General features: G+C 39.2%; 1 protein-coding gene across 1 annotated transcript in view; it reads left to right on the plus strand.

Annotated features, from left to right (window-relative positions):
- The window catches only part of MRC1 (mannose receptor C-type 1), a 124,070-nt gene that overhangs the window by 8,782 nt on the left and 88,002 nt on the right, over window positions 1–27,286 (plus strand). Inside the window, exons 2-5 of the mRNA XM_070800891.1 lie at window positions 5,451–5,852; window positions 10,144–10,317; window positions 15,743–15,907; window positions 22,458–22,571. Coding sequence (XP_070656992.1) covers window positions 5,451–5,852; window positions 10,144–10,317; window positions 15,743–15,907; window positions 22,458–22,571 — 855 coding nt within the window. The remainder of the gene's footprint in view (window positions 1–5,450; window positions 5,853–10,143; window positions 10,318–15,742; window positions 15,908–22,457; window positions 22,572–27,286) is intronic.

A 27,286-nucleotide genomic window follows, 5' to 3' on the forward strand; every position in this document is an offset into this window, starting at 1 on the left:
AAAGAGTTGGACGTGACTGAGCAGCTAACACTTTCACAGGCCCATCCACGTCTCCACAAAATGACCCAACTTCGTTCCTTTTTATGGCCAGACTTCAGGCATTTTTAACCTGAGACATTGTGTGGAAACTTCTTTCCTAAGTGCAGTTTGACTTTTTATATTTCTCCCCTTGAAGTGTGGGCTCTGCGTATCAGGGAACTTGTCTCTAGTTTGTCTTTGCCTTGTCACCAGCAGGGTGCCTGATATCTATTTGTTGAAAAATAAAAGATTATTAAGACTGAGTTAAGACGGATGGCTGGCTTCATCAATTCGGTAAATACATTTCTGATGTATAAGTACCATCTATTCTCATTTGTTCAGCTTTGCAATATTTCTGTTACAAAAACATAGTATAGACAACAAAAATTAAGTGTTTATCCAAATAAAACATTGGTCTGGTTCATAGTGACAAAAATGCCATAAGCTGTCTTTTGGTCAAGGTCTTGAATCACTTTCAGAGGAAGACAGATGACATTTTAAATCAGAGACATTGCACAGAGACAGTGATACAAGCAAAACTCACATGTTGATGCGTCAAGGAGAAGAATAACGTATGAACACAGGATCATAAAGCGATAATTTTACATTTCCTCTTATTGTCTGGCAGAAGCAATATCAAACTTGCACTGCTTCCTAGTGTCCAAGATACATAAAGGAAATAAGAACAGATAAGTTTGTATTGAAATAGAAGCTTTTCATTTGCAAGTACTTCTGTTATAAATATAAACATTTATAAATTGCTCTTTGGGAAAAATAAACTTTCAGGGTAAAAAGTCAAATGAAATAGATCCATCATCTTGAATCAAGCATTAAATAAGAGAAAGTACCTGGGTTAACAGTCAGGAGATGCTTCAAATTTAATAACTATTCCCTTATTCATTCAACAGATACTTGTTGAAGGCCTATTATGCTCTGAAAAGAGAGAATATGGTGATGGATTGGAAAGATAAGTCTTTCTACTCAGGGAATTTACATTCCAGTAGGGACACAGATAAAAAGTAAACAAAATTTTAAAAATATATATTTTAAAGTGGTTATTAATATTATATAGAAAATAAAAGAGTAAAATTAGAGTTGTTAGCTCACTAAGGAGTTGGCAATTGAGTTGGAACCTTAATGAGTGTCTCAAGAAAAGGGAACTTGAAATATGGAGTCTGTAAAGTGAAAATGAGCTTCAAGTTTTTGAGAAACAGAAAGGCTTTGTGGCTGGGAGGTGGGGAGTGAGAACAAGGGTGGGAGGAGGTGAGAGTAGGAGCAGCTCCCCTGGATGGTGTCACATCTAGTGAGCTGTGACATGGAAACTGGAGGGTTTTGTTCCTGTGTATTCAGTGGTCCTCGTGAAGAGTTTACACTTGGGAAGAGATATGGTGAAAAACAAAATCTCTTCCATCCTGGAAAACCTCTCCCCAAAAGAAAAAGAAAAAATAATTTTATTATTGAATAAGTATTCAAGCAGAATGTGACATGTATTGGCAATCTACTAAAGAGACTGCAGAAACAGAGAAATTTGACCCTTTTATATGGCCAAGTAGAAATATTTCATGGCATCAAGTAGATTTTGCAGTCTGGGGTCAGGTGACATGTTAAGACTGTCTCACCCAGGAAACTGGGAGATCAGGCATTATTGCTAATGATTCCATTTCGAACAGAGGAAAATCAGAGCAAGACCATGGTGGCTTGGTCCGGGGTATGGTAGTGGAAATGCAGAGAAAAGACTGGCTTAGGGAATATGTATTAGTTGGGTTCTCCAGAGAAACAGAACCAATAGAATATGTATGTATGGTTCCACCTCTGCCTCTCTCTCTGTCTATGTACCTATCTCTCTACCTATCCTCTATCAATATTTTTTGGGAGAGATTTATTTTAAGGAATTGCCTCATGCAGTTGTGGATGCTGACAAGTCCAACATCTACAGGAGTGGGTTGGCATGTTGGTAGCTCAAGAAAGAGTGGATATTGCAGTTCAGGTCCAAAGATAGTCTAGAGAGAGAATTTCCACTTCTGTGGGTGACCTCAGCCTGTTTTCTCTGAAGGTCTTCAGCTGATTAGATGGGGCCCACCCACAGTATGGGGTATAATCTGCTTTACTAAAAGTCTACTGATTTAAATGTTAATCTTCTAGAACTAGAACAAAAAACAAAAAACTTCCGCAAACAACCTTCAGAGCAACATCCAGACAGGTGTTTGACCAATAAGTTTGATCCTATGGCCCAGCCAATTTGACACATAAAAGTAACCATTGTGGTACATTTTTGAAGAGAGCCAACAGATTATAATTTTGTCCTAGAAAGTGAAAGAAAGCTGAGAATCTAGATGGCTCCTAGGTCTTTGGCTTGTAGATCTAGATGGATGATGGTGCCATTAATAAAAAAGAATATTGGATGTTGCCATGATAGTTAAAGATGGAACTACAGATGAAAATTAAATACATGAAGTAAAACTCAAGGAAGTATAAAAACCTCTGAAAGAGGAATTCTATTCTTGCATAAAGACTTCTAAAGACCTTACTTTAAATGGCTGGTTACCAGCTGGTTGGTTGACTGAATTTAGACAGTAAGTGTTGGCCACTCAACAATACGATCAAATGACTGAAGTAGAAGGTGGAAGATAGATTCCGTCAGGATGGTACTAAGCAAAACTATGTGTAATGTGGAAGAGAAGTCTAGAGAAGAAAGCAATAGGTGCAATGGCCAACACAAATTAAATGTAAAGGTCAGTATAGATGAGTCTACAAATATCTATGGCGATTTCATAGTTCAGTACCCTTTTAGCCAGATATAAATTTTTGTATGATACATTATCCATTTAAAGAACATTTTATCTTCCTATTTCCTGGGTTTTACTGTGAGTAAAACACAATATTATTAAAATTTTAATTGTATTACCAATGCACAAAGTTACTTGTGTTGCCACACAAAGATCAAACTTGGGAAGGACTTCGGTTAGATGGGAGGAGATTGCGTTGACACTGCATGTTCTGTTGACAGACGCCAACTCCAAATATGCCAACAGAAGCAGATGTTCTGAATTCAGGCTCTAGTGAGTCCCGATTCCAAGAAGTGGAACCAGCAGACATGCGGAACCCAGCCAAGGAATCTAGGCAGAGGTTCAAAGTAGCTCCGAATTAGGAACCCAGGCAAGACAGAGGCGGGAGGTCTCTACCAAGTGTAGACAAGAGCAGATATGGCAAGAGAACATAATCTTTTGAGGCAAAGATCCATTATGACCTCAAAGTTGATGGTCCAAGACTGATCTCAGAGTGTGAGTGTTGCCAAGCCCACAGGGGTGTTGAGGACAGTAAATAGAATTTGGCTTGTGAAAGTGCTTTGTAAACAGCAAAGGGCTCTCTTAGTGATACTATGATTATTTGATAGTTTCACTGGGATGACCTGATTAAAATCGGGGTTAGCTGATGTAAACTATTGTATAGAGGATGGATAAACAATAGATCCTGCTATATAGCAGAGGGAACTATATTCAATATTCTGGGTTAAACCATAATGGGAAAGAATGTAAAAAAGACTATATGTATGTATAACTGAATCACTTTGTTGTAGCAGAAATTAACACAACATTGTAAATCTATTTGTTGTTCAGTTGCTAAGTTATGTCTCACTCTTTGTGATCCCATGGACTGCAGCATGCTAGGCTTCCCTATAAATCAACTTATACTTCAATGAATGAAAAAAATAAAGTTGAAATCAAATGTAAAAAAAATAACAAGCTCATTTAGCCAAACCCTCAAACATCTGTAATACTATACTAGCTCACTTTGAAAGAAGCTCTTAAGTAGAAGGAATTTACTTAAACTTCACAAAAAGTGTTTAATTTATATCTGTGCCCCCCAAATAGTTAGTTCCTTTCATTTGTCTATTAAAAAATAGACAAAAAAGAAAACCTTTAAATGATAAAACTTGAATTCAATTGTGATTTAAAGGATAAAAATGTGCTTACTAGCTCCTTTTATTCTTTTCTTTTTTGGCAAGAGGAAGTTGAGTTTTGCCAGATAGCAGCTATGTCCTACAAGAATAAACCATGTATACATATTTATTTAAAGTACCAACCCCAAATTGCAAGCATAAAAAAACACTGTTATTGGTAAAGTTTCTCTTATAAATATTACCTTAAACAATATAAAAACGTAATGTACTCAACCTTTACTGCAAACTTCACAAATTATTACACTTTTCAAATGCATTTTGTATCATTTTTTAATACAAAGGTCAAGTTGAATATGCCAATGAAATGACAGATACTAGATGTCTGAGGTGCCAACTGTTGGATGGGAAACAAAACAGAAAAGCTCTCTAGTTGCCCAGACCAGGGCTACCCAGCAGACTGTTAGCTCACAGATTTGCTGGCCATTAAATGAAGGTAAAAATTCCTAAAATAAAATTGTTTTTCTAGACACAGGAAACTTTCCCAGTGTTAGAATAATTGTGTATCAGTTCAGTTCAGTTCAGTCGCTCTATAGGTTTCATCTATCTCAAAGAGGCTAAGGGTAGTCAGACTTCAAAATTCTGTTCTAGGACAAAGAAATATTTAATTTTATACTTTATTGTATTTATCTCCAAATTTGTTTTTCTCAGATCAGTGTTATTTCTTCTTCTATTACCTTTTATGTTTGTGCCTGCTTGTATTCGTGCTTAGTCGTGTCCAACTCTTTGCAACCCCATGAACTGTAGCCTGCCAGGCTCCTCTGTCCATGGAATTCTCCAGGCAAGAATATTGGAGTGGGTTGCCATTTCCTCCTTATGGGGATCTTCCCGACCCAGGGATTGAACCCGTGTCTCTTCATCTCCTGCATTGGCAGGCAGATTCTTCACCACTGTGCCACCTGGGAAGCCCCCTTTTATGTTTGCTGCTGCCGCTGCTGCTGCTGCTGCTAAGTCGCTTCAGTCGTGGCCGACTCTGTGCGACCCCAAGCATTTGAGCCTTTTCATAAGGTTCCTTGTCCAAACTAGGACATTTTGAAGATTTCCAGTTAATTACTGGCAGCTGGCAGCCATGTACTCCTGACAGAGGACCCTCAACCCAGTCTTTCCAGCTTCAGGGACCTTTCTGGAGGAGCTGAGTTGGCCCAGGCAGAGTCAGTTTCATCCTTTTTCCTGTGATCATAGGTCTTTAAGGGAAATGGAAAAATTGAGAACTTATTTTTCTTTAACTTTTTATTTTATAACTAATAAACACTGTTGTGATAGTTTCAGGTGGACAGCAAAAGGACTCAGCCACACATATACATGTATCCATTCTCTCCCAACCCCCACCCCCAGGCTGCCATATAACGTTGAGCAGAGTTCCCTGTGCTGTATAGTAGGTCCTTGTTATCTATTTAACATAAAGAACTTTTGAACTAAAATATTGCCTTTATCCTATGTATCCACTTAAACACCCTTTCTCTTTTTTTAACAGACACTAGGCCATTTTTAATATACAATGAAGATCACAAGCGTTGCGTGGAAGCATTAAGTCCCAGTGCAGTCCAAACTGCAGTTTGCGACCCGAACAATGAAGCTCAGAAATTCCGATGGGTGTCTGAATCCCAGATCATGAGCGTTGCACTGAAATTATGCTTAGGGGTACCATCAAAAACTGATTGGGTTCCTGTCACTCTGTATGCCTGTGACTCTAGGAGTGAATTTCAGAAATGGGAGTGCAAAAATGACACGCTCTTAGGAATCAAGGGAGAAGATTTATTTTTTAACTATGGCAACAGACAAGAAAAGAACATTATGCTTTACAAGGGATCGGGTTTATGGAGCAGATGGAAGATTTATGGAACCACTGATGATCTGTGCTCTAGAGGCTATGAAGGTAAGAAGCTTGGAATTTTTTTTCTTTTGTCTTTCTGTCCATTATTTCTCATCCTCTTATTTGAGAACTAATTCAAGAAAATAAGCATATTCTTGTTCAGTCTGTACTAGAAATATTGATTACTTTTGAATTTGGAATGATTGTGTGTTCTGTGAGTGAATAAATGCAGTTAAAAAGTCCTGAGTGATACTTAGCTATTTGTAATTAATGGGAAGACATTTCTTTTAACTTTTGCTAAAATTTTTCCTAACAACTATTATTGTTTTTGGAAATTACTTTTCACTGTCATCTTTAATTCAGAGTTCTGGATTTAATACTGTGTGATTGTCATGATAAATGAATTTAACCAAATGTTTCTTTTCCTTTGGTTTAAGTCATCTCTAAATAAATGATCTATGGAAACACATTTTTTAATAACTCAGATTGCATAAAATCTTGACATTGACAGTTTGGGTTTCTAAATGTTTCTAATTTATTTGTTACCTTATGAGTATTTAGAAACATTATATAATAATCAGAAAATTAGCAAAGCTGAGGCATTGGCTTGTAAATTAACCTTTAGCATGTTTAGTCTGCTATTTTAGGAAGTGATAGCACCAGTGGACAGAAAATGACTTTATATGTAGTTGGTTCCTTTAGCTCTTCAAGGTGAAATAAAATCAGAGTATCTAGTCTTCTCTTGCTGCTGCTAAGTCACATCAGTCGTGTCCGACTCTGTGCGACCCCAAGGACTGCAGCCTACCAGGCTCCTCCGTCCATGGGATTTTCCAGGCAAGAGTACTGGAGTGGGTCGCCAGTGCTAGGCCAAATTTCATTTTCTGGCAGCTGCACAGAAAAAAAAAAAAAAAAAGAACTTGAAATCCTTTACAAAGGCCTCTTGAGTCAGACGATGATGTAGCCACATTCTAGGATGGGTCATTTGGTTATTGTATAGTGCTATCTAGAACATCCTCAAGGTCAGAGAAAGAGTTTGCCTTTTGGGACAAGAGATTAACCTGTTTCCAAAGTTACTATGTTACTGAGGCTGCAAAGTTTGGTTGAACTTGTCTGATGGCAGCTATGCAGAGCATCAGAGTTCAGCTCTTTGCAAGATGATGATTTATCAGCTTTCCATTTTCCTTCTATGTTCTATAAAGAGAAAAACAAAGTAGGAATTAAAGAAGAGTGAGGAGGAGGGCTCAGAAAAAAGTTATCCTGAGGAATATGTAGATTTAGAAATTATGTGAGAGACAACCAAAGTAGCATAGCATTTCAAGAGAAAGTTGAGGGAAAGTTGTAGGGCAGGACAAAGGTGAACGAAATGTTGACCGAGTCAAATTCCACAGATAGGACAATACTTCTAATTGAGGAATTCAACACAAGGAAGTTTGGTGCTAAAAGATGGGAATTCTCATTTTATTTTAAAAGATATCACTGAAGTTCTACAATCCCCTTCCCACTCCCTGCCCACACTTTCTGATATTCTGTTTGCTTTCAGAAAAATATGCATAGGATTTAAGACAGTGGTTCTCAAATTTTAACGTGATTAAGAAACATCTGGAGAACTTGTTAAAAATACAGATCCCAAGATTTCAAATTTCAAGATTTCAAATCCCAGATCACTAGATTTCAAATGAGCATACTGGGGGAAGGGCCTAGGGATCTGTTGAATGATTTTTATGAACACCTGGGTGGTTGGATGCAAATAGTCCCTTGACCACATACTCCCTAACTCTCTCCCAGTACTTAAGGTATTCCTGCTAGATGATCTAGCCTTTCAGAGAGATCTTGGAATCCATTCATTGGAATATATGTTAGAAGTAAAGACAAGGCAGAGAGGATGTATGGAGATTCTTTGTCTCTCTAAAAAAGATTTGGGGAGGAATACTGTCTGAGACCAAAGATTTAATTTTGAGTAATAGAATTAGATTTTGTAGATTTGAAAGCATCTGAGGATTGTCTGGAAGAGTGGACCACAAGAGGAAGAAGCAATGAGTGCTGTGTCATGAGTTGTTCTTGAAGTTGGTCTCATCAGTGCTTTGTTTAATCAATCAAGTTAGGGACTAGTGGACGACACTGTGCTTCTACTGCAGGGAGCGTGGGTTCAATCCCTGGTCAGGGAACTGAGATCAGCATGCCCTGTGGTGTGGCCAAAATTGTTAACAAAATAAATAAATACATTGAATTAGTCCTTAAAAAGCCATTTTTGATTGGGATTTATAAGTTGAGCTCTAAAAATTCCTTGGCTGCTTTAATAAGCAGTGAGACTAGCCCTAGGTAGTCTTTATCAGGTTTGCTGCTGCTGCTGCTGCTAAGTTGCTTCAGTCATGTCCGACTCTGTGCGACTCCATAGACAGCAGCCCACCAGGCTCCCCCGTCCCTGGGATTCTCCAGGCAAGAACACTGGAGTGGGTTGCCATTTCCTTCTCCAATGCATGAAAGTGAAAAGTGAAAGTGAAGTCGCTCAGTCGTGTCCGACTCTTTGCGACCGGTAAGAGTACTGGAGTAGGGTGCCATTGCCTTCTCCATTATCAGGTTTACTTCATACAAAAGAACAATGGCATAATTATTACAAATTCAACATATTTTTATACAATCTGTGATTTAGAAAAATAGTCCTATAACTTAGTGGAACCAAATTTAGAATCACATTTTAAGCTTATTAACAGCTAGGTGGCTCAGATGGTAAGACGTCTGCCTACAATGCAGGAGACCCAGATTCAGTCCCTGGGTCGGGAAGATCCCCTGGAGAAGGAAATGGCAACCCACTCCAGTACTCTTGCCTGGAGAATCCCATGGATGGAGGAGCCTGGTGGGCTACAGTCCATGGGGTCGCAAAGAGTTGGACACGACTGAATGGCTTCACTTTCACTTTTCAATTGGGAAAAAAGTAATTTTGAGGGAATTTAAAATAAACCTAGCTTTTAAGGTAGACTGGATAAGTATGAATAAAGGAAAAGGAAAAGAGGTAAGTAAGGAAAAGAGGGAAATAAGTAAGTCATTTATTTTTGTCATGCTCTTTATGTACATTGGGATTCCCTGATAGCTCAGTTGGTAAAGAATCTGCCTGCAATGCAGGAGATCCTGGTTCAATTCCTGGGTTGGGAAGATCTGCTGGAGAAGGGATAGGCTACCCACTCCAGTATTCTTGGGCTTCCCTTGTGGTTCAGCTGGTGAAGAATTCGCCTGCAACATGGGAGACCTGGCTTCGATCCCTGGGTTGGGAAGATCCCCTGGAGAAGGGGAAGGCTCCCCACTCCATATTCTGGCCTGGAGAATTCCATGGACTGTGTAGTCCATGGGGTCACAAACAGTTGGACACGACCGAGTGGCTTTCACTTCACTTTACTTATGTACATTAGGTGCCATGCTATGTGCTTTACAACTGTTATATTATCTAAATAACTTTCAAGATGTCTTTAAAGAATTTTTTAAAGTCATAGATCTATGAAACAATTAGGAAAAAAGTATTCTTATCTAGAAAAAATTCTGAATATCAACTAGTCACAAGCGACTAAATATTTCAGTATAGAAATTATCTCCCAGAGATAATCTGAACGTACTGGAGAATTTAGCTACATGGGTGGTTTGGTTCTTAATGGAGATGTGACCTTCTCTAATCCTTTTGGCTTAAGCCAAACCATAATCCACAATGGTTCTATATTTGTTTCAACTTCCTTTTCTAAGTAAACCTAGAGCTTCTCATTTTGATCTGTTTGGACTCTTTTTTTTTTTTTTGAAAAAGACAGATATTGATGACAGATAGTATCTAATGGTTTTGAGTGCTTTTTTCCATGATGTGAATCAGAGATTTATATGAGAATTCCTACCCTTTCTTGGCCATTGTTGAGGGACTCAAGTGGAGTGTGTCTTGGTAGGAGTGGTTGGAGGGGACTGAAGTTTTGACTGTGTGTTTGGGTTCCATGGTTATAAGGTTATTTTTCAATCTAGAGATTCAATAATTCTCCAACTTCAACCAAGAGGAAGGATAGCCTTTTCTTTATTTGGAGGAAAGGCAGAAGTCAAAGTTGGCAGTAGAGCTGACTACTTTTGGCTTGCGAGAGCAAAGAGGAAAACCTATTGCCAAAGACAGCGGAACAGAAGCGGTACTAGAGTTGTTCCTGAGGACACACTGCTGTATGAGCAAAAGACAGGGGTCGAGAGGGAATGGAAATACAGGGGAATTCCCTGTGTGGGGCATGAGGTGTCATCAGAAGAGTAAGACCGGTTCTTGCAGTAACCTTCTGATTGGGAAGTCAGTGTTCAGGAAATTCACATCATTTCTAAGTGCAAGTCGGTGTGTCTCTTCTAGCCATGTACACACTCCTGGGCAATGCCAACGGGGCAACCTGTGCGTTTCCATTCAAGTTTGAAAACACGTGGTACGGGGAGTGCACAAAGGCTGGACGATCCGACGGCTGGCTGTGGTGTGGAACTACTACGGATTATGACACGGATAGGCTCTTTGGATATTGCCCATTGAAGTGTAAGTAACTTTAAGACAATTTTGGCATATTTAATATGGCAACCTAGTGATAAAACCTTGTGTATTTTTTTCCTTTTTTCCTTTATGTGATTTCTCATTTATTATCTCAGATCATACACCAGCACAACCCTGTACAGATGTCACTGTCCCCATTTTCTCATGGAGAGAGCGATCTGTATTGGTTAAAGACCACAACTCACATCTTCTGACTCTTATCCCTGGGTTGCATCAAATGACCCCTTTATTTTCACTAAATACTTCTTCTCTTCACATTCCACTGTTACTGTCAGTTATTTTCTAAGACTTTAAGGCAAATTATATGGTATATGATATAGTATATACTTAATACCAGAGGTGGTCATCCCGTTTTCCAACCCCCCCAATGGTTTACCTTTACTAAACTATAGATCAAAAATAAAATTTAAGCAATGCTACAGCATGAAGTTTGATAGAGAGAGAGATGTTAGGGATGCCTGAATTTTGTGTCAGTGTAATGAAAAGGGTTCCTTACTGTGAAAATGATAGTAATGCTACTCTTCTTAAATTCAGTTTAAAAAGAGTTATCATTTAATTTAACATAGTTTCAATGGAAGTGAGTTATGTCTATGCTTGAAGGGGTTCTAAAATGAAAATATTAGTCTTATTGGAATGATGCAAAATAACTTATTTTGTTATATTGATAGGAGGGGCCATCAAAATGCTTGGTGTACTTTCCATGCTCAAGAATCTGTTAAGAAGCAGGGCAGCAGGAGTTCCCTGGTAGTCCAATGGTTAAGACTCTATGCTTCCACTGCAGGGGGCATGGGGTTCTGTTCTTGGTTGGGGAACTAAGATTCCACATATGACACCATTCAGCCAAAAAACAAAAAAAGAAAGCAGGGTAGCAGATTTTGGGTGGGATGGAGGAGGACATTTGTGTTGGAAGGCAGAGAGAGGGGTAAAAAATGCAGAGAAACAAGAGTTCTTTGCTTCCCTTTCCATTATACCTCTTGCTGCCAGCTGCTCTCATCCTTTCCTTCCCCCTGAACTTCTTATTCTTGCTAATTCAGATTCTATGGAATCAGAGCTCCTGTTTTCTGCTCTCCTGCCAAGGGCTGGGTGCAGGGGCAGAGCCTCAGAGGCAGTCTGGGGTGTTGTGAGACCATCTGCATGGCAAGAGTGTTGCTTACCACTAAACTTTCAGGACTACACATCCACCTACCATCACAGTATTCCAAGGATTATTGTGGAAAAAAAAAAAAAAAAAAAAAAACAGTCCAGTTTACAAAAGTATCTTAGTTTGTAAAGCCAAAACTCAAGAGTCATGTTTATTTACCTCTTTTTTGATTTTTAATTCCTAAAAATCACACTAAAAATTAATTTGATTTCTCAGCCCCTTAGATTACTGCAATTCCCGTCTGGGTACAGTCCCTCTCTTCTGGTTGAGCACACACAAAACCTCACAGTCTTCCTGTGTTCATAGTGGAACCACTCTCCCATTCTTGGGTGAGGTAAATTCATTTCTCTTTTATGATAACCTTTATTTATTTAATTTTTTTTAAAGATATTTTTACATGGACCATTTTTTTAAAGTCTTTATTGAATTTGTTACAATATTGCTTCTGTTTTACATTTTGATTTTTTTTTGGCTACAAAGCATGTGGGATCTTAGCTTCCCTATCAGAGATTGAACCCACACTCCCTGCATTGGAAGACAAATATTTTAACCACTGTATTCCCAAGGAACTCCCCTATAACTAAAGGTTTGATTCCCATGAAAGTTGATTGATGTCTGATCTCTGTATTAGAAGATTTGCTGTCTGAAAACTAAATTTAACCTTTTTCCTCCCATAAGATAAAGCAGTATTTGTTTTCCAGTTATGGAGGAGCATCTTTGTCCTGGACTTTGCGGGAATAGTATTTTCTAAATCTGTTATCATGTAGTGTCTTGGGGCTACAGATCTCCTGGGTCCAGCTCAACATCTTACACTTCCACGGTGCTGACAGATGTGTTGTTGGTTGCATGTATGATTTAATGAATCATTAAGTGGAAGACAAATGGTGAGCCAGTAATCATTAAAAAAAAAACACACAAAAAGTGAAAACTCACCACCCTGGCTAGACGTGCATTGGAGGGATAAACTGAGTATCTTCTAGAATAAATTTTTAGTCTCATTGATTCCAATTTATGTCTTAAAGCAAACTGTATATTTTTTCCAGTTAACTATAAAAGAGAAATTACTGTAGAAATTTAAAACACTTTTGACTTCAGCATGCATTATGATTTTAAAGAACCTTTTATACAATTTATGCCTTTCGTAAAGAGTTTTGCAGTTTCCCAAACTATTTCATCGTCCTTGCTTTGTGTTTCTTTCAAAAGAGCATTTTATTTTATGTTGGCTGTCAACTAGCAGATTCAATCCAGGAAGATGAGGTCCCAGCTATTGACCTAGTGACATTTTGTATATGCTCTTCATTGTCCTTTTTATTGTTTATGGTAATGTTTTCCTTCTATTTAGACATTTATTTTCAAGTATCAGGGCAACAGGAAAAGGAAAAGCCCCCTTTCTCTCAGTTCCTCATAGCTTGCAATTTTAGCTCTCAGTATCTGTTGTGCTGGTTTACTGTGGGAATTTGTACAATTTGGGGAGATAGAGGGTCAGCAAACCTATGCATTCATTGAGAAATAAGTTTTAGTTCTTTGATTTAAAATGAAAAACATTCTTTCTTTAAATGAAGAGAAAAGTCTTGTATTTTTTCTTTGTTCATTTATATCCCTTTTCTTCATTCCTAGATGAGAAATCATCCCCCCCCCTTTTTTTTTATTTTTCTTTTTTATTTTTTTTTAAATTTTATTTTATTTTTAAACTTTAAATAATTGTATTAGTTTTGCCAAATATCGAAATGAATCTGCCACAGGTATACATGTGTTCCCCATCCTGAACCCTCCTCCCTCCTCCCTCCCCATACCATCCCTCTGGGTCGTCCCAGTGCACTAGCCCCAAGCATCCAGTATCGTGCATCGAACCTGGACTGGCAACTCGTTTCTTACATGATATTTTACATGTTTCAATGTCATTCTCCCAAATCTTCCCACCCTCTCCCTCTCCCACAGAGTCCATAAGACTGTTCTATACATCAGTGTCTCTTTTGCTGTCTCGTACACCGGGTTATTGTTACCATCTTTCTAAATTCCATATATATGCGTTAGTATACTGTATTTATGTTTTTCCTTCTGGCTTACTTCACTTATATTTCACACTTTCTACCACAATACAAGCCAAACCTCCAAGTTTCTAAAAATATTTATTTAAAATAGCTTCCTCTTCAAATAAACCTCAAATCAGTCTCGTTTGAATCATCTCACTTACATGGAGAAAATTCCAATTACACATTAAACTAGTAAGATCTCAAATTACATTAAATTAAATTTAACATTACTAACTCAAATTTATTTTTATATAAAAATATAATGATTTTATAGTTAAAACACCTTAGAAATGTCTCTGCTGTTGCCCAGATGAACTGTTGACATATTTATCTTCCTCTTTAGTGTTTCATGGACCTTAAATTTCATATCATACTGTGTGGTAAGTGTATGAAAAAGGTCACTTCCTTGTCAGATACAAAGAATTGCAATTATATGCATATATAAAGTGTAGTATATATGTGTATATAGAGAGTAAGCTATATGCATATATAGTGTAGACTGTATGCGATATATGATGTTGGCTATATGCGTATGAATGGAGAAGGCAATGGCACCCCACTCCAGTACTCTTGCCTGGAAAATCCCATGGATGGAGGAGCCTGGTGGGCTGCATTCCATGGGGTCGCTGAGGGTCACACACGACTGAGCGACTTTACTTTCACTTTTCACTTTCCACTTTCCTGCATTGGAGAAGGAAATGGCAACCCACTCCAGTGTTCTTGCCTGGAGAATCCCAGGGATGGGGGAGCCTGGTGGGCTGCCATCTATGGGGTTGCACAGAGTCAGACACGACTGAAGTGACTTAGCAGCAGCATATGCATATGCATATGAATACTATAGGCTCTATACACATGGCCAACTGTCTAGTTTCTTAGCAAATTGAATACTTCTCAGAAAATCTGAGAAGTAACATAATTTTTCTCTCTTCCTTACAAATAAATGAAAGGGTTATGACTTCACATGACTTGTAAGTAGAATTTTATATTACTAAAAAGACAAAAGAAAAGTTTTTATAACACAAAGCACAGAAAGATATTTCAATTGTTGACTCATTTCCCAATCATCTTATATGCAAAATGCTATCAGTAATGCTTATTCATCTATATTATTGGCCTTTCATAGAATATTGCCAAGTTTATAGAATATATTGGGAAGTGTAAAGTAGCAAAGGAAAAAAATAAGGTAAAAATTTAAAAATTATTTTTACTCTGAAGGAAAAAAAATAATGATAAGCTATTACTGAGAGGTACCAACATGTAATATTCTGCTTTCCTTGTAGCTCAGTTGGTAAAGAATCTGCCGGTAATGCAGGAGACCGGGTTCAATTCCTGGGTCAGGAATATCCCCTGGAGAAGGAAATGTCAACCCACTCCAGTGTTCTTGCCTGGAGAATCCCATGGACAGAGGAGCCTAGTGGGCTACAGTCCATGGGGTCTCAAGAGTTGGACACAACTTAGCGACTAAACCACCACAATGTGTAATATATTCTAGAGATTAGAAAATGAGACTCCAGAAGCTATTGCTTTAATTAAAGATCAAATCACGAGTGAGTGACAGAGCCTGGAGGCAAGTTCTGCTCAGTCTGTGGAATCCGTGGCCTTTGCTTGTAATGCCTGTGTCTTTGGTCTAAAAAGACCAAACTAGAAAGTGCAGGTGACATATACATTGACACAAGAAGACATATTTATTTTCTCTTCTCTTTCTTGTTTTTCTAGATTAAGGAAGTTGGGTTGTTATCTCTATTCTTTTTTTTTTTTTAAAGAACCACACATTTGTTTGGCTACACCGCATCTTAGTTGAGGCATGCCGGATCTAGTTCCTGACCAGGGGTTGAACCCGACCGAGTTCAAGTCCCTTGCTCTGAAAGTGAGTCCCTTAGCCACCAGATCACCAGGGAAGTCCCTGTTACCACTGTTCTTAATCTTTGTATTTGCCTCACTTCTCAACTCATCTGATCTCTAGCATCCTAATGGAAAAACAGACAAATATCTTTCCTTTCTTTCTTGAGGCACATGAAAGAAATGCAATGTGGTGGATCTTTGGAAAATTCCCCATCTTGATTTCAGGAGTCAAGACAATTTCATAGTCACTTTAAACCTAAGTAAAAGAAAGAATTAAAGGAAAAGAAATACAATGTTTTAGGCATTAGTACTACCAAGATTGTTTCAAAAATATTGTTCCCTGAAAATCCTTTCCCTGGGTAATGTAATCAATTCCTTTTGGCTTCTTTTGCAGTTGAAGGCAGTGAAAGCTTATGGACTAAGGATCCATTGACCAGCATTTACTATCAGATAAATTCCAAAGCTGCTTTAACTTGGCACCAGGCGAGGAAGAGCTGCCAACAACAGGATGCCGAACTCTTGAGCATCACAGAGATACATGAGCAGACATACCTGACAGGTAATGATGTGAAATGAAAACAAAGTTGTGAGGTCATGATTGTTGTCTTTCTATGTGTGCATGCATGCTCAGTTGCTCAGTTGTGTCCAACTCTTTGCAACCCCATGGACTGCCAGACTCCTCTGTCCTTGGAATTTTCCAGGCAAGAATACTGGTGTGGGTTGCAGTTTAACTTAAAAGCAGATAGCACAAATAATTATAGATATCATGATCGAGTCAGTCCTAAAGAGATGGTGCAGGAGGCATGACAAATGTGAAACCTGTAAAAGACACCTGAAGTGACAAATAGGTTTTGTCTCATGACCCAACTTTTTAAAATTTGTTTATTTTTTAATTGAAGGATAATTGCTTTACATAATTTTGTTGCTCTCTGTCAAACCTCGACATGAATCAGCCATAGGTGTACATATGTCCCCTCCCTCTTGAACGTAGCCAACTTTCTTCTATTAGTTGTGACAGTGTCTGGAACCTGTGCTGAGAAGGATTCTGAAGATTAATCTGGGCTCAGAGTAGAAGATGCCACGATCAATTAGCAATGTTTTAGACACAAGACATGGGTGCCAGACAGGTCAGGTATTCTAGGTGTAGCCTCAAGTCAGTGGTTTTCCATTAGCATTGAAGAATTTACTCCCACCACAAACAGGGACAAGAGCTGGGTTTTTTTTTTTTTTTTGACCTCCTAGCTCTCAAATTCCCAGACTACTGGTTTTCAGGTCTTACTGTTTCTACAATTTTTTTTTTTAAGCATTGGTTTATATGTGAAAATGAAAAGAATTAGTGTTTGCTTGAGATGAGAAGTTCTGTTTTAACTTCTGTAATCCACACTCGGGGAACAGAGAGATCAGGACCAGAAATAAGTATGAGATTAAGAGCATCCCCCATTTCCTGCTCTAGAGTCTCTCCTCCCATTCACCTTGACCCTGCTTCTAGCTTAATCTATCTCTGTTCTGGTCACCACCATGTTGAAAAAACCCTTAGTGGCTTCTCATTTCTTATCAAATAATTAACAACACATCTTTGCCTGACTTCCAAGGGCTGTCACCTGTCCACTGAGTGCTGCTCCCCATTGTGCTTTTCACAGTCTTGACAGAAGAAAAGTTTTGGGTTTCTCATCTAATGTCTCATACTTTCTCACCTCCACATCTGTTTCCATGGCATTTTTTGTATCTGGGATTCCCCACATGTTATCCAGTTGAAAGGCAATCTTCTCCCTTTGTGTCTGCATTTCTCTTATTTGTCTACCAGTTTTATAAAAGTTACTTATATATGTTCTACTTCCCCTAATATTCATTTGTTTTAAATTCATTCATCATTCTACAAGGTGGTATCTGTGCATGGAGCACTGTTCTAGGTCTTAGGACATAATGATACCAAAGCCAGTCATATCCTGTCCACGTGGAGCTTAAAGTTCAATGGGGAAAACACATAAACAAGAAAACAAACAAATAAATACAAATTATCATTAAATGCCACAGAGAGAGCAAACTGAATGCTGTGTAGAAAAAGGATTGGAGGGGCAGACGGCTGAAAGTGAGGGATCTCTTGTGACTAGGTATGTCCCCACCCCCAGAGAGATTCACAGCAGAACCTTCCAAGGAAGACAGTATTGAAGAATATTTGCTAACTGACAAATGAGGATGCAACACAAGAAAAGCAATTATTTATAAATTCAGCCTCACATTTGGACCAGTGGTCAGTTTATGGCAAGAAGACAATGGTTCTTAAGTGTGAAGTTGCTTATCCATCACTAGGGAACTTTGTTAAAGTGAAGCTGCCTGGGTGCACACCCCCAGAGAATATAGATTAGTAGGTGTAATGTGGGAGCCCAGGAATCTGCATATGATCAATTTTCCAGGTGATTCTGGGGCAAGTGGATGAGGACCACACTTGGTAAAACACTATATTCAGTACCCGCTGTGTCAAAAACGCCTACTGATTCCATCTGCCTGGACAGCAGGCAGCAGAGCTCAGAGGTGTAGGGCACAGACTTAGGAGCCTGACTGCCTGAGCCCCTGATCTGTGAAGCTGGGGGATCTTGGGGGTAATACCTGAGGCTTCTATGCTGCAGTGATATCATCTGTTAAGGGAGAAAGTGTGTGTTACCTGGTATGGGGGACAGAGTTGTCCCCAGCCTTACCTCATTATCTAGGACTTTGCTTTCTCCAACTCTTTTTGGATGATATCTCCATCAAGTGAAACACATTTCTCCTATAAGTTACTATTTTTAAACTGAATTTCAAGATGCTGGTTGCATCCTATTTTAGGTAGAAAAAAATGTAACATGCGTTATATTTTAGTACAACTTTGTGAAATATACAAGGCATTATTAGGAAAGATTTTTCTGCTTCTTGCCCATTTCTGAGGACTAAATCATGAAAACTGGCTCCACTGTAATGAAAGCTTTATTGCAATAGTTAGGCGCCAAGTACAACTTTGAAAACACCAAGTATAACATTTTTCCTAGTAGTGTAACTGCAGCCGCCATTTTCTTTCCGGCGTTATTAAGGAAACTGAAGACAGAAAAGCGCTGTGACCTCACCGGGGTGTTGTCCTGGTCTGTGTTGGTCTTTGGGGCCTTTGTATGTAGTGTTGGGACAAAGTACAGAGGGATTAATGTTTATAACCATGTATCAAGATAAGGAGAAGAGGAAAACAGACAGAGATAGATGAAATTTATGTAGATGATGAAGGAAGAGAAATGATGAGCTGACAATCCTGGTGTGATGTGTGCTGGCTTGCATGGGTGAGAGAAAACTCTATCAGTTGAAATGGTTTCACTTGGCTTTTTTTTTTTTTTAATGGGTCTGTTTGTGTGTTGTGTTATCTTGACTCTTCTGAGTTTTGCTTGTTTTCTGGCTTTCCAGAAGCGAAGGGACAGAGCACAGGTTACTTTTGGACTCTCTTTCCAGCTGCCTAGAGCAAAGGGGCCACGTGGGCAGGACAGCATCACTGCCCCAGCCCTCCGCTCACTTCCACATTTCTGGCTCCAGCTCTGCTATCAGGCGCTGGCTGCAGGAAATGCTTCCCTAATCAGCAAGGGCTATTATTGTGTCCTCAGGGGAGCAAACAAGCCCAAAGAGATTTCGAGGCAGAGTTCACCTCAGATACTTAGCTGAATCTCACCCAAGCCTCTGGAATTTCAGTCAGCAAATTTGAATTGAAATCCGGGTAAGAATGACTTCTCCAATGAGATGTGTAGCATCTCCTGCCTTTTCTTTTCTTTCTTTCTTTTTTTTTTTTTTTTTTAGTCATACTGCACAGCATCTTAGTTCCCTGACAAAAGATCAAACCCATGCCTCTGCATTGGAAGCACTTTGTACCACCAGGGAAGTCCCTCCTGTTTTCCTTAAGTTAGAAATACCAAGCATGAGGAGACAAAAGGAGTCTAAGGGAGAATTTAAAAATTAATACAGACTTTTGTTTTTCTGGAAAGAAGGTATTCATGACATTTGGAATTTATTGGCATAAATTGGCGAAGACTCTAGAAAATGAAGGTGTGAGTAGGAGATTGTCATTCATTCCATTCTGGGAAGTAGATCACTAAAATTTTTTAAAAGCCACAAATACAATAGTTATACTTTTAAAATAAAATATGATTTATTTTATGTGAGAATTTTTAAGAGTAAATTTCATTTGACACAAAGGTATAAGCCTCTTTAATGACTCTGAAATCAAATCAGCTATTATTTATTAAACAGCTTTTGTGTGTCAGACACAGCTTTATTTCTAAAGCTGATGCTAAAACTGGTAAATAAGAATTACTGTCTTCACTTTATAGACAAAGTAACAGAAGGAGGGATGAGTTAAGCATTTTGCCTTATCCCAGATGTTCAGAAAATAACTGAATTGGAATTCAGCTCTGTCTTTCCATTACACTCTGCCCAGGTCTCACTCACAAAATAAGCAAAGATCTGATGGTCCCCAATGCATGAAGGAGAATTCTTAATTTAGATGTCAACAGCCCCTTGTTCTAGAAAATTCATTCTAGTAAACTGGCAATCTGATTTCACATTATCTGCTGAAGGCAATGGCACCCCACTCCAGTACTCTTGCCTGGAAAATCCCATGGACGGAGGAGCCTGGTGGGCTGCAGTCCATGGGGTCACTAAGAGTCGGACATGACTGAGCGACTTCCCTTTCACTTTTCACTTTCATGCATTGGAGAAGGACATGGCAACCCACTCCAGTGTTCTTGCCTGGAGAATCCCAGGGATGGGGGAGCCTGGTGGGCTTCCATCTATGGGGTCGCACAGAGTCAGACACGACTGAAGCAACTTAGCAGCAGCAGCAGCTGGGTTAACGGCTTCTGCCCAGCAGCCAATTCTTACATCACCCATCGTCACTTCATTGTTTCTTCTACTTCTGCCCTCAAAAATGTTGGGACACTCAATTAAATCTTCAGTTCTTGAAACTGATTTATAACTATGTATGTGCACAAATAGGATTTGCAGAACTGAAATAAGGTACAGGAAGTGAAATTGGCTTGTTTACTCTGATTGTTTTTGCCAGTTTCCTATGGTGGAGGCTGGAGAACACATTGGACCACAGTATAGAAAAGAAAAATATGGTGTAATATTGGACATTACTATGTCTTATAACTAAGTTTAAAAGTAGGTATTAACCATTTCAGACAATGCATGCATAATAATTAAACATTAAAAAGTTTAGCATGTGGAATTGATGCTTTGTGTAATAATACTAAAAACATTTGGTAATCTTTTTTATGAAATTACAAACACATTAGAGAAAAAATTGTGGAAGATACTCATCAGGTTTAAGTGACATATTTAATACAGAGTTTGAAATTTGTCAGTTGCACTTTTTGTCAACTCTAATTCAGCGTGGAGTGGTGGTTGTAGTTGCTAAGTCATGTCTGACTCTTTGCAATCCATGGACTGCAGCCTGACAGTCTCCTCTGTCCATGGGATTATCCAAGCAAGAACACTGGAGTGGGTTGCTGTTTCCTTCTCCAGGGGATCTTCCCGACTCAGGGATCGAACCCAAGTCTCCTGCATTGGCAGATGCATTCTTTACCACTGAGCCACTTCAGTTCAGTTCAGTTTAGTCACTCAGTTGTGTCTGACTCTTTGCGACCCCATGAATCACAGCATGCCAGGTCTCCCTGTACATCACCAACTCCTGGAGTTCATTCAAACTCATGTCCATCAAGTCCATGATGCCATCCATCCATCTCATCCTCTGTCGTCCCCTTTTCCTCCTGCCCCCAATCCCTCCCAGCATCAGAGTCTTTTCCAATGAGTCAACACTTCGCATGAGGTGGCCAAAGTACTGGAGTTTCAGCTTTAGCATCATTCCTTCCAAAGAACTCCCAGGGCTGATCTCCTTCAGAATGGACTGGTTGGATCTCCTTGCAGTCCAAGGGACGCTCAAGAGAGTCTTCTCCAACACCACAGTTCAAAAGCATCAATTCCTCGGTGTTCAGATTTCTTCACAGTCCAACTCTCACATCCATACATGACCACTGGAAAAACCATAGCCTTGACTAGACGGACCTTTGTTGGCAAAGTAATGTCTCTGCTTTTCAATATGCTATCATTAACTCTTTAATCAACTAAAAAGAATATATAGAGAACAACAGATCTAATTTTTTTTAAGTTATAAGTAATAAAAGGTTAGAGTTTTTTAACATAGGAGGGCTGAGGTCCATGTTGCTTCTGTTTTGTTCTTTATTCCATCTCAAGCCAAGCACAGACTTTGAAACATTGTAATTAGGATTTATTAACTGCCTAAATGGGCTTCCCAGTGGCTCAATGGTAAAGAATCTGCCTGCAATGCAGGAGATGCAGGAGACCCAGGTTTGGTACCTGGATTGGGAAGATCCCCTGGAGGAGGGCATGGCAACTCACTCCAGTATCTTGCCTAGAGAATCCCATGGACAGAGGAGTCTACAGTCCATGGGGTCACAAGAGTCGGACAGGACTGAAGCAAGTAAGCACGTATGGGCAACTACCTAAATAAAACATTGTTTGTAGGAGAACAAGCACATAGTGTTTAGATTTTAATCATCATCTTCATGAGGAAAAAATTGATTTTTAAAAATATCAATAAAAGATTCTGAGAGTAAGTTCTGAAATATGAGGGCAGGGTAACAAGAGTGATGGATTGAAATGTGTATTCAGCTTCTCATGATAGGAAATGCTGACTTTTATACAAAATCAATCTTATTTTTTCTCTAAAATGTACTAAACATGTTTTGGTTTGAAGATAGTCTGAGAGAGTCTTCTCCAAATTAAAAGCATGTTCACATGATCCTGTAATAGTCATCAACATGATGGGGGCTGAGGCCTGGTCATATCTGAGTTAGACTCCCAACAAGGACATTCCTTGCTTATCTATGTTCTTAACTTAGATGTTACCAGTGGAGGTAACAGTTGTACTTGCTTTTAGGTTGTTAGGCTACTCAGAGGAGATTTGCAAGACATGATTTTCATGACTTCTCTCTAATACATTTTGATTCAAGTACTTAATTCTGAATTTTATTTCACCATCTTTTCTGAGTGACAGTTTTTGTTTTGCTTCTGTCTTATAGGTTTAACCAATTCTCTGACTTCAGGACTCTGGATTGGACTAAACAGTCTAAATTTCAACAGTGGATGGCAGTGGAGTGGGGGCAGTCCGTTCCGATATTTGAACTGGTTACCAGGTAGGATTAAGCTTGTCTGATTTAATCGGTGGGATTAAGCTGGTTGAATTCATATACATTTAATTTATCTTGGTACCTTGGAGATCTCCATCAGCTCACATGTAGATCACGAAGGGCATAATTGGGAGACTTCATCAAATGCAGTCCATTTCTTACCTTGCTTAGAAACCTGCCAGCTAGATTCGAATACACTAAAATTATAAGGATATTCCAGCTTTCTGGGAAAAGGACTTGTCTGGAAGGATTATTGCACAAATCAATAGAGGACTCAAAAGTATATATTCTCAGAGTATCCTTGATTCTCTAGGTATTATATTCAAATATTTTATTTTATATTTATGAGATATTTATATAATATATAATGCTACATATTATATTCAAAGATTTTATGCATATTTATTTGCATATACACACACTATGGATTTAAGAAATTTAAATTATTTTGGGCTGGAGAATTTCTCATTATCTTGAGCCATGAGATATTTGCCATATTTCTGTCATCGTGATCATGATCTGAAAGTCTACACTAACATCATTTTCTCCTGTTTTTAATCAAATAGAGTTGGATTAAAAATAATTACAGCCACAGGTTGTAATATTCCATACTAGCATTATCATTCATGAACAATTTTGTTAACAATTTGTAGTTTAGTTGTCAAAAAACACAGGGGACAATCAAGCCTGCAATAGCTTTCCAGTTTTTTGAAGGCCAGAGAAGGCTCTGAACTAATTTCTTCATTGTCATGACACAGAGGTTCAGTTCAGTTCAGTTGCTCAGTCATGTCTGACTCTTTGTGACCCCATGGACTGCAGCATGCCAGGCTTCCATGTCCATCAACAACTCCTGAAGTTTACTCAAACTCATGTCCATTGAGTTGGTGATGCCATCCAACCTTCTCATCTTCTGTCATCCCCTTCTCCTCTCACCTTCATTCTTTCCCAGCATCAGGGTCTTTTCAAATGAGTCAGTTCTTCCCATCAGGAGGCCAAAGTATTGGAGTTTCAGCTTCAGCATCAGTCCTTTCAATGAATATTCAGGACTGATTTCCTTTAGGATGGACTGGTTTGATCTCCTTGCTGTCCAAGAAGACTCTCAGGAGACTGGTTTGATCTCCTTGCTGTCCAAGAAGACTCTCAAGAGTCTTCTCCAACACCATAGTTCAAAAGCATCAATTCTTTGGCGCTCAGCTTTTCTTACAGTTCAACTCTCACATCCATACATGACTACTGGGAAAACCATAGCTTTGACAGAGAGATAACAGAATATAAAAGGAGACTAAATGATAAAGATGCAACTACATATACAGCAATTATTCTGAGAAAACAAAGGACCAGTGATGACAAAAAGTCTTCCATCTTATCCACCAATACCAACCCTTGTTAGTCACTTCCGGAGGCAGTGGTCCTCAGCCTTTTTGACACCAGGGACTGGTTTTGTGGAAGACAGTTCTCTCATGGACCAAGAAGGAGGAGTGATGGTTTGGGGGTCATTCAAGAACATTACATTTATTGTGAACTTTACTTCTGTTGTTATTATATTAGCACCACCTCAGATCAGCAGGCATTAGATCCCCGAAGTTGGGGATCCCCTGAGGCATTCTCTACCGAGTATGATTCTAAACTCCCAACCCACACTCCATCCTGTACTAATCTTGATTTATTAGGAAAGCATGCAGGAAAGGATTAGTGATGTCTGCAGTAGGTGTGGGAAAGGATGGGTCATGTCTATTTATCATTTCTGTGATGGAAAATACTGGTGTGGTGTTTTTTCATATGATCAGAGTTCTTTTTAAAGCCATTGAATGATTTTTGCTTTTGGCTTAGAGGATTAAACTCTCCACTTTCTATGTTATAGTCTTATGATATTGAAAAGAAAAAGAAAAGCTTTGAAATAAGTAGGTGATATTTGGAATATGCTAAAACGTGAGAGGGGATTTTTTAGAGGAGACATGTTGATTTAAACATTAGATTTTACTCTGCAATTTGATTTTCAAAGTATTGCTTCAGTGCACGATGGTCACAAGTCTGTCATTAGCATTAGCTCTGCTCTCCTCTGGATATGGGAAGTAAGCGTTGCTGCAGGGGAATATAAGATGTGCTTTTTTATGAGTGAGAATTTGATTTGTCTGCCTTCTGACTCAGTCAAGTTAAATTGGAGACTTCCAGTTGACTCAGTCAGATGATTGGATAATAATTATTTATTGGAGGATTAGAGTTTATTCTTTGCTGCTTAATTGTTATAGATTGTTAGATCATTTTATTACTCAGTTTGAAGTGACAGTTATTGTTAGATTTAACCATTTGCATTCTAAGAGTTCAGTGAGAAAATTGAGGGGTTAACTTCGGTGAAAGTGAGGAATAAAATTGGAATACTAATGAGAAAAGAGATATCCTTTCTTACTAAATCAAATTCCTGAGAAGTAGGTTTGAGATCAAATCAACTTCTGAAATGAGAGTTTCTTCAAACAAAAATTAGAAACCTTGTGGGATATTAGAAGTGGTTAATTGTATAAACTGTTTAATCAGCATTCAGTTTAGTACTTCCAAAGTAATACATCTATTAAAGTGCATCTACTTTTTTTTTTTAAGTGCATCTACATTTTAAGTAACAATATTTTATACAAATGACATGGAAGTGTGAATGCAAATAAGTAACTATAGTAACCATTTAAGACAAATAATTGATATATTAAAGTTGGTATTGGTGTTCTATTGGTAAATAGCTATATCACTATGATTTAATAGTTATATATTAGTTAAGTACTACTAGCTGTGAAATATTGTTTCTTGAAAGTTTCTTTCTAGTACTGGTACCTTATCTCTTAGTTCAGTTATAGTGGAAGTTTGGCCATAAAACCAATACATTTAAAAAGGTTTATCCTTATCACTAACAGTTTTTTCTTTCTGTGCTATTCAAGCAACTTCCAAACACTTTTGACAAAGGTTTTATGGAGCAGGTAATGTGATTCCATCTTGCAGGAAGGGAAAGTGTGGCCCAGACCCAGTTTGTATACATGTCAGAAGTGACCAAGCAGAGTCATAAAGAAAGTGTGACTCATCATCCTGTCTTCTCTTGGGAGCTGCAGCTAGCTTTTCCAGTCCTGGTTTTAAAATCATATATTAAAGTGATAGAAAAGCATGAGAAATGTGGGTATTGATCCTTGTATCAAGTGCATTCGCCAAGCTGACTTGACCTGGTGTTTTAATCATTTTCTAGTAAGCAATGGGATGAGAGGTTAGCTGTTAAAAATATTCTTCAATAGGCTGAGTTTAAAATCTTGAGAGAGAGTCTGAGCTCTTGGGAATACTTTGTCAGCATTTAGGGTGGCATATTACTACTTCTAGGCTTCCCTAGAAGTAGTTGGCTTAGCTAAAGAATCCACCTGCATTGCAGAGTTACAGGAGATGCAGGCTTGATCCCTGGGTGGGTAAGATCCCCTTAAGGAGGGTGTGGCAACCCACTACAGTGTTCTTGCCTGGAGAATCCCACGGACAGAGGAGCCTGATGGGCTACAGTCCATGGGGTCACAAAGAGATGGACATGACTGAAGCAACTGAACACACATTGCTACTTCTAGCAGCTCTTCCTGTAAGTGCATGCAGAGAAGCGCAGCCCTTAGCACAGCAGCCATTGCTGCGCGTTATTACTCTGTAGTCTGTAACCAGGCAACAGGTCCTGCTCAGCCATTGGTCAGTGCCTCAGTGGAATCTTCCCACAAGCAACCAACCATCAAGAAAGGACAGTTAGTGAGGAGATTCAGACAACAGTGGAGTGGTGGTCTGAGGTGGATCGTGGTCTTCTCCCTTGAGACCCTTCAGCTCACTTAGCCTTGGGCCAGAGGGCTGGGGGCTGTGTCTTGCTGGGCTCCAGAGCCCCCACCAAGGCCAGCCACTAGCCTTGGACTGGGCCTTGAGGCAGTGGCGAACCTCTCCCCGTTACTGCCTCTGTGACCTCGTGGTGGTGGCAGTCTGCCTGGGTCACAGTCTGTGGGACCTGGTCTCCCCTCTTTGGGTGGCCTGAGGAGCCTGAGGGCCAGTTGGGCTGGATACCTAGCTCCCTTCAGAGATGACAGCTGGGCAGAGTCAGGGGACCTGGTCCTGAGGGAGCCATCAACTGAGCTCTGCCTCTGCTTAGCCAGGACTGGGACCTTGGAGAGTCAAAGTTGTGCCTTTTTTATCAGGACAGAGAATAACATTCGTTTGGTACAGATTTGCTTCCCTGATGGCTCAGACAGTAAAGAACCTGCCTGCAATGCAAGACATGGGGGTTCAATCGCTGGGTCGGAGATCCCTTGCCTGAGAATCCCACAGACAGAGGAGCCTGGGGGGGTACAGTTCATGGGGTTGCAAAGAGTTGGACATGACTGATGGACTAAGTGGGGACTTCAGTAACTTTGGGGTTCTTGGGGGCACGAGACACCTATCCTCTTACACGGTCCTACAGTAAACAATTCTCTGTTCCAAACTCCAATGTTTTTTAGAATTGTTTGTCCTCCCTGTGCATCGGGGCACATGGACTTGCATTTTTGGTGACATTCTTCTCTTTTTCTCCTATTGCCATCTTTCCTGCCTCTTCTTTCTAACTAGAAAAATTTCCCATGTCTCTAAGCTGGTCCTCACAGTTAGCTTGACTTAGGTTTTTGGGAGGGTATTGACTATGTAGAATATGGCTAGTTTGAAATATTGTGTTAGTTCAGTTGCTCAGTCGTATCCAA

The sequence above is a fragment of the Bos indicus genome, chromosome 13, assembly GCF_029378745.1.
Source record: "Bos indicus isolate NIAB-ARS_2022 breed Sahiwal x Tharparkar chromosome 13, NIAB-ARS_B.indTharparkar_mat_pri_1.0, whole genome shotgun sequence".
NCBI classification, from domain to species: Eukaryota; Metazoa; Chordata; class Mammalia; order Artiodactyla; family Bovidae; genus Bos; species Bos indicus.